Source organism: Syngnathus leptorhynchus, chromosome 2, assembly GCF_054491065.1.
Source record: "Syngnathus leptorhynchus isolate UIUO chromosome 2, UIUO_Slep, whole genome shotgun sequence".
NCBI classification, from domain to species: domain Eukaryota; kingdom Metazoa; phylum Chordata; class Actinopteri; order Syngnathiformes; family Syngnathidae; genus Syngnathus; species Syngnathus leptorhynchus.
Genome location: NC_141196.1, coordinates 15,537,171 through 15,549,199, shown reverse-complemented (window position 1 = coordinate 15,549,199; position 12,029 = coordinate 15,537,171). Strand labels below are relative to the sequence as shown.

The 12,029-nt window shown below is 38.4% G+C and overlaps 1 protein-coding gene across 5 annotated transcripts in view; it reads left to right on the top strand.

The window, feature by feature from the left end:
• The window catches only part of dock2 (dedicator of cytokinesis 2), a 116,342-nt gene that overhangs the window by 49,994 nt on the left and 54,319 nt on the right, over positions 1-12,029 (top strand). For all 5 annotated transcript variants that reach the window (XR_015063315.1, XM_085903732.1, XM_085903722.1 and 2 more), the window contains 2 exons: positions 469-539; positions 4,192-4,298. Coding sequence is in view for 4 of the 5 variants with exons in the window: in XM_085903732.1 (XP_085759858.1) it covers positions 469-539; positions 4,192-4,298 (178 nt within the window). In the remaining variant the exon portion in view is untranslated. The remainder of the gene's footprint in view (positions 1-468; positions 540-4,191; positions 4,299-12,029) is intronic.

Genomic DNA, 12,029 nt, shown 5'->3' with positions numbered 1-12,029 from the left:
GTCAATCCATTTTCAACAGTGCCTATCATGCTTAGGATCAGTAGAAGCTGAAGTCTATCCCAGACTTTGGGTGAAAGATTCTAAGACTGGAAACGATTGAATGCATGTGTTAATTGTACTTTCTGCCATAGTGGAAGATAAGTGAATTATTATGTTTATCACTACATGTTACCGGAATAATACATTAAATTCATTTATTAGTTGTGTATGAAAGCTTTAATTTCTTTCGAGGTGAAATTGAGAAATTTCTTGTGGCACAACTGATGATCTCTTAGTGTATACTGCCGCAGCACAGTGGTGGGCAATCACTGCTCTACTGAGGGTTGCTTTTTTTGTACGGTGATGTTTCTTTTCTTGGTGTTTCTTGGTCTAGATCTCTCTACACATAATCAAAAACACAATGGCCAGAGTAAAAAGTATAGAAAAAAAAAATGGTCTGAAATTTTGAACTCTTTTGTGGATGTTCAGGTTGCAGCCCTGAAGTACCTGCCAGCAGTACTACGTGATGTTGAGAAAGTATTTGACGTCAAATTACTAAGGTATGCTGTCAAAACGTATGCACGCACACACACACACACACACACACACACACACACACACACACACACACACACACACACACACACACACCCTCCAAGTCTTATCTCAACTCCCACTCCGTGAGACAATATGGAATCTTTTGTCCCACCAGCCCACCAACCCGTCTTTTTGTCCAACACATTTTTCTCCCCCTGAGGGAGCTTCTTTTTCATCAGGTGATAAAAATCTCATTAAGATGACATATACACAAGGACATGCGCTTTAGCACTCTGCGGCTCCTCCATTTTCCCACCAAATTGACAATTCCACCGAAAGTATCACGTTGAAACCTTACAAGCATCCTCTTTTAACCCCATTTCCGTGGCCTTCGGCTCACAATCACACTTTCCTCTTCAGTATCATTGCGGGAGGTATTAAAAGTATTAAAAGCACATCTTAATGTGAGGAAAAATGCTGGTTGTGCCGAGCCTGAGACTCCAATGATTATCTTCATATCGTCTGTTTGAAGCATGATGTCATGTGCGTCACATGTATTTCTTTTTAAATTACTCTAACTCAGACTTCTGCCGCTCATCCATCATGTTATAGTTATTTGGCGATCGTAAAACGCACAGCCGTGTATTTATTACCACTAGTGCAAAGACTTGATCATTCTCATCATTACATTTAATTGAAAATATATCAAGTGGCAGTCATGTGTGCTTCACAGTCAAGAGGTTCCGTGTTCTGTGTAGACTTTGCATGTGGTCGCCGTGCTTGGCTGTGCTTGTGTTTTATGTGGTTGCTTCATCCCACATTTGAAAAACATGCCCATCAGAGTGAACAGTTGTCTGTCCGAAAGTCCTCTGGCCCAATTGAGGACAGCACTTTTGGAAATGGATGGATGGATATGATTCATTTAGAATTCTATCAACATATTCATGGACCACTAGGGGTTCCTCGTAGACCACTGTTAGTGCAGAGATCACACTGCTCCAGCAGCGCCACGGGAAAATTTATTGTTGTGACATTCTTATTTCATATAAATATGACATTAAAGTGGTGAGTTGTTATCCTTCCAGTTTCAATTCCATCACCCTCATTACCATAATGCCCTCCCCTTCATCTGTTCGTGAGGTTTCGTGAAAATATTCCTTGTGTATTAGCACCCCTGCCAGATCAGTACTCCTGAGTATTTCGTGTCAAAACAGTGTCCAAAGGTGCTACATCTGCCTTTCACCACAAGCAGCGAAACACAGCAAGTCAAAATCACAAGCAGCAAGTCACACAAGATTACCACTTTTTTTCTTACCTTCATTCTTATTTTGTGTTGCATTTCATTTTATTTCATTTCTGCTCCCCAAAGTTAGTTTGATGCACATGTGTGCTGCGTGCATAATGCAGCCATGTAAACTTGCATAAAATTCCCAAAGTATACAATATCCCAGATCAGTATTGCCTTAGGCTTTTTTCAAAGCAAGCGGTATAAATTCCAATCGCAATGCATGAGGCAGACCTCAAAGCTTGGTCTCATCTCTTATATATACTCACACTTTACATTCTCATAATCCTGTCAGCTTGTCTGGTGTGATTCATAGAGCGATGCTTGCACTTTGGATGCACTCTCTGCCCTTTGCTTGTCCGTGGAGCACCGAATGACATTCTGAAGTTTTAATTAGTTTAATCTCAGATGATTAGCTTGCCTGATAAATATATCGTGAACTCTTGTGTGTGCCCCAGAAAGTCTTTGTTATAGATATCTGAAGTTCCATAATCGTGTAGAGCTTAGGTGTGGACTGGTCTTTTTGTGTTACATTATTGTTGCAAGTCAGTATTATTTCTTTTAATTATTATACAAAAGAAACTGTGATCATAGTCTTATATATACTGAACCGAAATGTACTTAGTGAAACATGTTAAAACTGCGGTTAAATGTGTAATAATTAGCGTGCATAATAATCATAATAATCATAATAATCATAACGGTGGCACGATGGCGCACTGGTTAGCACAACCAACTGGTTCAGGTTGTCCCACGACTACTGCCCGATGACGGCTGGGATAGGCTCCAGCATGCCCGTGACCCCCGTGGGGACAAAATGGTACAGAAAATGGTTAGATGATAATAATAATAATAATAATAATAATAATAATTATTATTATTATTATTATTATTATTATTATTAACCGCTATATACTCCTGCCTAAATCAAGTTAAATGTAAAATAGGATTTTTTTTATGATACATGCACTACAGGAAGACTAAAAACATATATATATATATATATATATATATATATATATATATATATATATATATATATATATATATATATATATATATATATATATATATATATATATATATATATATTTATGCTACTTTAAAATGTAGATTTTATATACATAATTACTTTTATTCATATGCATGAGTCATTGTCTATACTTGAGTTAATACACAAATGTCAACACATGTTTTAGTCACTGGAACACACAGACATACACCCTAAATTATTGACACTTCGTAGGTCACTTAGGGTTTTTGTTTGGGGGGGTTATGTAAGAGGCATCGGGCCATAGAGGGGCAGATTTTTTCCACAGATAATATAATAAAAATGTGGAAATTTAAAACTCCGCTTCAGGCAATCTGGCAAAAGTTTAGTTAAACCTTGTAAATGCCCTTAAGCCCATATAATTCTAAATTCAGTCAATATTTCAAGGCGGAAAATATACCTTCACAGTAAACTGACACAAAATGTCAATTTACTTCCATTTTCAACACCGGTTATATGGTTAAAGGCACACTACAACCTGAACTGGTCGCCAGCAAGTCGCACGGCACAGTAGTAAAATTAGTGTTTCGAAAGATAAATCTCAGAAGACAAAAGACATTCGTTCACCATAATAAACTGAACATTGCTCTCTTTAGAATGAGTCCATGCCCAAGTATATTCCTACTACTTTATTATTAGCACACTACTATCACTACACTCAAACAAACAAACAAACAAACAAACAAACAAACAAACAAACAAACAAACAAACAAACAAACAAACAAACAAACAAACAAACAAACAAACACTTTTCAGATGCACATTATAAAGGACTTTTGATTAATTACTCTAAGATTGAATCTGGGAGAAGCATGATTTAAAATGCCATCCTCATTAAAGTTGGATCTCATTTGTTTTCATGGGGGCGTAAAGGGCCAAGCTCATGCCTGTGCCACCACATAGTGGCACACTAAGCTGAAGAATTCATGTTTTCAAATGTATGCTAATATCTTACTGAGATATGATGGTTTTCCGTTATCATTGTTGCAAATTGCGAACTCTGCAATATGCTAATGTTACCAAGAAAAGCCTGTTGTTGGCGAATGTGTTGATGAACATAAACAAGAAATACTGTACAGCATAAACCGTCTGGATTACAGTGGTACTTGCCTAGAAAATAAATGTGTTGCAATTATTGCTGACATGAGACTTTTGTGTTATTTATTATATGTACATTTTCATACAACCTATTAGAAATGTACAAACTAAAAAATAAACCCAACATTCGAATGAAGCATACAAAGGACCCCCCCCACACACATACACACTAATATATATATACACATACATAACTGCAACTGATATATCTATACATTTGGTCTTTCTTTCTCCCTCCAGTCAGTTGCTGCATGACTTTTATGCCTGCATCCCACCCGAGAAACTCCAAAAACAGAAAGTGGCTTCTATGACTGAAATTGTCAGCAGTCATCTTTTCCAGCAACCAGGTTAGTAGGTTACTTCCTTCCACATGATGACAGCACTCAACTTGACTGTGTAAAAAAAGAAAGAAAAACACGTACCAAAGCACACTACTGTAGCAGACCATTAGCAAATCCTCCTGAGCATTAGTTGCTTCTCACTTAATGTTTAGATGATCACACTGGCCGATATATGTGGAGTGAATACTTTATGCTGTGGACGGACAGCTGTGCACGTTGCTCTTTTTGACCAGTAAGGGAGTTCTTAGCACTCAACGTTTTATCTTTATCCAGCTCAGTGCTTAATGCTAATACTGTTAGACAATATTCCTTTTCTTCCACCACAATTCACTAAAGTGTTGTGTAGAACGATATCGCCAAATGGTGAAGCAGGATGTCGAGTGTGTACAGCAGCAAATCTCGCACACCCCCACCTAATGTAAGGTTTAAGCCCCATCTAAACAACACTATTGGTTCATATCAAAATAATGTTGATGCATCTATAATGGTCTCTAAAACAGTATATAAAAAGTACATTCTCTCTCTCTCTCTCTCTCTCTCTCTCTCTCTCTCTCTCTCTCTCTCTCTCTCTCTCTCTCTGTCTCTGTCTCTCTCTCTGTGTCTCTGTCTCTGTCTCTCTCTGTCTCTCGCTCGCTCGCTCGCTGTCTCTCACTGTCTCTCGCTCGCTCGCTCGCTGTCTCTCACTGTCTCTCGCTCGCTCGCTCGCTGTCTCTCTCTCTCTCTCTCTCTCTCTCTCTCTCTCTCTCTCTCTCTCTCTCTCTCTCTCTCTCTCTCTCTCTCTCTCTCTCCCCCCCCCCCCATGACACTGAGGTTTAATGCATTATACAGCAAACTGCAAAATGGTCAGACTTCATTCTTTTTGAAGACGACACCTGTAATGTGTTTCAATCAAAGATGGCACAGAAGCATGTTTAGCACTGTGTTACACAACCCTTCCTTTTAACAACACTCATGACAAGACGTGAATTAATGTTGAAGCTTGTTCATAGAATTTTTTTTCCCCATTCTTGCTTGATGTATGTACTTCAGTTGCTCAACAGCCGGGGGGCTCTGTTGATGTATTTTGCACTTCATAATGCTGCCATTCAACTTTAGCCCTGAGGACTCGACGTCCACGAGTTCCCAAAACAATCTGAACTGTGGACTCATTTGACCACAATAGAATTTTCCACTTTGGGTCAGCCCATCTCAGATGTGTCTGGGCCCAGAGAGGCCAGTGGCGTTTTTGTGTGTTGTTAATATATTGCTTTTAATTTTCACGGTAGAGATTTAACTTGGATTTGTAGATGAGACAACAAACTGTTAACTGACAATGATTTTCTGAAGTGTTTTACACAACCATAGCAATGTTTATTGCAGTGTTTCTTGGGGCATCAAAGGGAATCAGTATTCATTATTGGTTTTACAATAAAAATACAATCTTTATTTATGTAGCACATTTGCAATAACCTGCCACAGAACATATAACAATAACAATAGGAAGTAATATTTCTACATATGCCTTGTTGTTGGTTTAGAATCGGCTGCTTAATCAATAAGCACTTCCAAATTTTCTTTAAACATTCAGGACATTCAAGGTCCTCCATTATAAGTGCCGTAATTCAGCAATGTGTTATGGGGAATAGAGAGAAAAAAGTCAATGCCTTTAATGAGGTGAGCCTCATGCCCATGAATTTTGAGTGGCACCTACAAAAAGACTTTAATTTTGTTGTTGTTTTTGGCTGTTTTAATTTTGTGCAGCCCTCCATCAATGCTTAATTCTTGACAGTACAAGCCAACATAATTACAAAAAAAAGACCATCCTATATGTTTTTTACTTAATTAGGTAGCAGTATACCTGTGTAATAGAAGCTTTTTTAAATATAGTTTTGTTTTATTTAATTATTCAAAAACTACACTAACTATAAAACAATAACTATCAAAATACAGTTTGTAATAAGTTCACAGGAAAGCATTAAGCACAGTCAATATACATTTGTCTGAGTTAAATATTTGAATTGAAGACGTAACAGGCTGTTAATGGTTGCTCAACGACAATAAAGAACATATTTGGCTTCTGTTCGTAACGCAGAGAGGTACTGGTGTCATAGTTAGACTTTGTTGTTTAATCTGACACGTCCAGACAGACAGAGAATGTCAGAAAGTCTAATGCAAGAGGAACATATGAATGTTGCAGTGCCAAAAGCCAGCAGGTATTAACGTTTCAGATAAACAAGAAAGCAAGTGTTTTCAAGTGTTTGATATATTTATGTGATACTTTTCACAGTGCACAACCTCCCCATTTGAATAATTCACCGGGTATGAAATGACACCACGAGTACCTTTTTGAAAGTGCGAAACACGAATGATCACAGATGCACAGTTCACCCACCCTTGGCTCGTACAACCCCATTACATCCGACTAATTTGGACCCAGTGGGCTGATAAGTGTTGGTTTGTCTGCTCAAGACTGCAATGTGACAGCTAATGTGCTGCTTTAATGCTGACGTGATGAGTGTGCACATAACGAGGCCCTGGCAGAGGAAGGGGAGGACAGTACGAATTTAGAGTAGATTGTGCTAGGCTAAATTAGGTTAAAAGCAGTGACTCCGGTGTCTGCGTACTTAAATATGACACATTCCATAAGCTTGTGTGTGTATCTCTTAGCAGTTGTGAATGTATATGCATGTGCATAAGCTTGTGATTCCGGCCATCAATCAGCCTCCAGCCAAGTCCGGATAGCCAGTTCGGTATTCTGCCCCTTTGTATTGATCGCGACTCGGATGATTGATTCCCCTGGGGTCGAGACGACAGGCTGTCCTCTTGGGCCAGCTGTCAGCGCCCTCACACTCTGTCACCTGGAAAGTAGAGAGGTGGGGATGGGTGAGAGTGAGGAAAAAGGTGCACACGAGAGGTAAAGAGCAGGATAATGAAAGAGTCTGAGAGAAGGGAGGGCATGGCATGTTCTCAAATTGATCAATTTGACCTATTTGTGAACAAACATTAATCCTGGAATGGGTTTATTTTTTACCAAATACTTTGAACCCAGGATGCCCCTTGAAGATGAACTCCTCAGACGTTGGATGGCGATGGAGTTAGACAGAGGTCAAGGTGATAAGACCTAGTCAAGTCAAGGATGAACAGCAAAAGCTGATGGAAGCGGTTTAAACATTGGAAAAATACATATCCTTTTCCCAAATAATTGGAGCAGCGAAAAGAGTGGTGACACGATGATTGGTAAACACAGAGGAAATTGCAGGGATAAGTGAGGCGATGACAAAGACTGATGCTAGGCGAATGAGGAGGAGACAACAGCTGCTTGTAGAAGAAAGGCAGCGGATATATAGCTGATTAATGAACGTGAGCACAGTTGTATGTCGGGCCAAAAGGACAGATATGCTTCAAAAGAAGTTTTTGAAGGCTTCAAACTGCATTATTTGTTCGGCAAAAGCAGGCAGATACTGTCGGATAGATGCATGCTAAAGTACTGATAAAATGTTACAAGAAGATTAAGTCGATTTGGGAAGGGGTTGTTTGTTCGTTTGTTCAATGGTACCTCAAATTCGTTGATGTATGAGCTGTCGCTTAGGCAGTTGTGTCATGACCTGTGTGCAAATAAATGAACTTGTGAGCCCTAAATGATGATAACTAGCTTCACAAAAAGCAATAGATAGAGAACAATTCAACAAGGCTAATGCTGGTTCTGAAATTTGGCAGAAAAAAGTTCTGATGATCAATTTGTCTAAATTATAATTTAAAAAAAGTAAAAAAAAATATGCAATATGTAAAAGCAGTAAGTTTGATTGCTTGACAATGCTTTTTTGATGGAAGTAATTCACATAGAGCAAAATCATATCATCATCACAACACCCACATTAAATTACGAACTGAATACATTTCCGTAACACACGAAAACGTACTCTAAGCATGAATATAAGTGATATCATGAAAAGGTGTCACGTAGGCCGGTATTATCAACCAGCTGATGAATTGATCTACAATTCAATATACACTGCTTGCTTCAGGCTGTTTATTGCCACTTCCAATTGAAATTTAACCATGAAGGGAATTACACATTATTTTCCTACAACACGTAACTTACCAAAGCTAGCTATCCTAATGCTAACATGTAATGCAAAATCCTTTTGTTTAACTCTTCACATTCTACAATCTACTGAAGAGGATTAGGGCCGTAACAATCAAATAGGGGCGCCCAATTTTACAGTTAAAAAAAACATCAGAAATTTGTTTTAAAAAAATGGGCAGTGGAGCTAAATGTGCACTCGGTCAAATGACGAACCAATTAGTATAAAATTCAATGGTTACCCAAATCTGTACATTGTAGGTCAACAACATCTTGTCAACCCTCTACTCTCTCCTTCCTATCCCATGCTCCTTATTTATTAATTCGTTCATGCATTGCCAAATAAGGCATGACGCAAAGTGTAATTGAGATGGATTCTAGCATTGCAATGATAATCAGACGGCTTGTATGCAAGGATTGCTATCAACCAGGGGACGAAAATATGCAGCAGAGCTAAATTAGATATTCATAGTCATTAATAGCCCCCGGTGTGCTATCACCATACTGCAGGTACATATATCATAGCTCCACCTGCTTGTCTGAGATGCCCTGCCAAGCAGCCTCACAAGGGACAAATGTCAAAACCACTGACAGTGGTTTGGAGAGGCTCTGTGATCAAGTATGATACTCACTGTAAATTTCCCAATTATTATGCAAAACTCAGCAGCAGCAACATGAGTTTCACAGACATTGTTTGTGGTTTGCAGTGCTGTATGACTGTACTGAATCACATTTTTTATACAGTGACCAAACACAGAATTTTGACCACTTGCACAATCCAAGATTCATTACAAACACTGTTGAAAAAATAATTATGATACTCGTGTTTAGTTTTGATGACTGTCCCTATCTGAGGTATTACGTGCGTGGATTAGAAATTTCAAATGTGCATTGATTAGAATTTTAACTAACGTTAGATCAAATGAATAAAAAGAAAACATGGTTATTAAACAAGGTTAAATGGAAACAGCAGTTTACAGTCACTGCACTAGCAATTTAGTCTTTAGGCCAGTTGCAGAATCCTTATAGGCAACATTGTTGAAAAGGTATTCATCCAGTAGCAAATGAAGTTAAACACCTGTGAGTATGCATAAAATGTAAAACAGTATTTACAACCGCGTTCACTCAGGTTTGTATAAAATGAGATGAAGGTGAATGGACCCCAACTAGATTCCCACTCTTCTGTCAGGTTCACCCACAAGCTGTAGACTTAATAGTATTTTAGATACACTTCCACATGCAATCCATACACACATAAACACGTGCATATGTACATACTGAATGCATCAGTATGACAAGTCTGGTTTTGAAATCATCATATCATCATAGCTTGTCACGCCAAACAGCCAACCATTCCAGGATGTTCCGATTCAGATTCTAGGAGGATATGCTCGATGATCTGGGCGCCCTCTCCACCAAGTTATCAGTGGGTCGATGGTTTATCCTTTTACCACCCACAAGATCGCAACCGGTTGGACTGTCCTGGCGTGCAATGTTAGGATTGGTCTCCTTACGGATTAACGGGGTCACGACTAGAATGTTCCTAATTTGAAATGAATTCCCTTTTTAGACAAAGTATAATTTGTAATTTGAACAATGGGTGGGTAAAAGAGGAGAAACAGATCATGAGAAGGCAGAGGGGAGACACAGAGAAAACTCTGTGAAAACGTTCAACTGCTGTTAGTCTAAAAGCAGGTTGAATCCAGATTGCTTCAGCCTGCAGCTCACTATGCATTCTAATCAAGTGCTATTGGTATCACTATATTGTGCCCCCCTCCAAAATAACCTTTAAATAAGAAATGATGCACTGCGTGTAAATTGAAAATATGATTCCCACTCCCTCTTTGCAACAGAAGCAATGTCATTATCCAAATTGCCTGCATCACTTGTTGACATTGTTCACACCTGCGCTCTACGTATATATTTCTTGTTGAGAATGCTGAACAGACGCATGTGAGTGCTTAATGAATATGGAAGTGTGATGTGCTGTTACCTCATTATTGTTTGGATTTAATCAGCACAGAGTGGGCACTCTCTAGTTCTTCCAATCTGCATTATTGACATTAGGGTCCAGATATAATGAGCCTGTGCTTTTCCACATGAGAGAGCTTTGGATGTCAAAGCAAATCACCAAATAACCAAAGAGAATGAGGCGAAAGGCCTATTGTCGGTGGACATAGGGAAATCAGATTCATATACACAAGTGTTTAACACACCACCGATGAGCAATTTATGCTCAACTTGCTTATTTTATAGCCATCTGCTTTTATAGACCCAAGATGTAATGCTACCATACACTTGTGATATTCTCAGTCGTATAAATCAAGAAAACACTAAGTCTTTATAGTTCACAAAATGAACATTCTCGGTCATCTGATTACCATTGCATATGTTCTATAAAGACGATGTCACACTTGGCTTCTGTCAAGGTCCACAACCGTCCAGTGAAATACTGCTGACGTAGAATTATGAATCTAAATTGTGTCCATAAAAGTATGTTTGCCTCCAAATGACACATTGGTGATATTTAAAAAATACATCATTGGTTTACTGCTTGTTTGTTCCGAGTTCAATAAAGTTGTTTACCTCATTTACAGTTTAGAAATAAAACGATCGAGGAAAAGATCATATCAAATTCCATCCTAGTCTTATTTTTACAATTGTTGTGTTCGTGGCAAACTCAAAACTCAATATCTTGTAAGAATGCAGAAACGGTAATATCAAATTTCTTTGCTTGTGATGCTAATATAATAATATTTTCAACTGCAGGTTTTTTTTACGTCTAAATCATTATATCTGTGACTGTTCAAAGGTTAAAGACCTGGGTTCTTTGCGTCGGTATCACAAATGGTTTAAAGGTATTGTCATCAAAGGTTAGGAGTAACTTAAAGACGTTGTCCTGGTGAACTGAATGGATATTTATCAGCGGTGTCATTAATTCCAGGCAAACACATAGCAGGAAATAATGAGGCTCCGTCTGAGCGGCATTTTTTAAATTGCTACTGTGCTTACTGCATAAGTTTAATAATAATAAAAAAAAATGAGCTATGACTCTTCGAAATATACCTATTTATTTTTAATAGGCCCATGAGATTGAGCTCCAGTTTAAAATAGTGCAACTATTGCCCACACCTTCAAAATTGAGAAAATAAAAAAAAATGTACATTGATATGGATAATGTGTGTGTCTTTGGGAATGGGGTGGGGGTCTCTCATACACATAAATCGGACAAAAAAAAGCCCTCAATAATAAAAACAGGCTTTTATTTGTTTGTTTGTTTTTTGGATTAGCCAGCTGCATGGGTTCGTAAATGACCTTGGACATTGACAACAGATGTTATGAGACCTTTCCATTTTTAATACCAGCGAGACTACGATGGTTCCCTAAAACAGAGGAAATGGAAAATAAGTTTTCCTAATTAGTTTGGTTTGTTTGTAGCAGCTAATCAATTTGCTAACATTTGGAATCAGGGGGCACAGTTACATCCATCAATCCATCCATTTTCTAAACCGCATGAGGATCGCGGCGTTGTGCTGCCTATTCCAGCCTATTTTTTTGGTGGCGCAACGCCAAACAACTTTTTGTCATTTCGGTTCAGGTCAGTGGTTGTCAGTCACAAGTATTCTGCCAAACTGCAAAATGTCCTACAGTTCTTGCACTTGGTGCACTTGGTA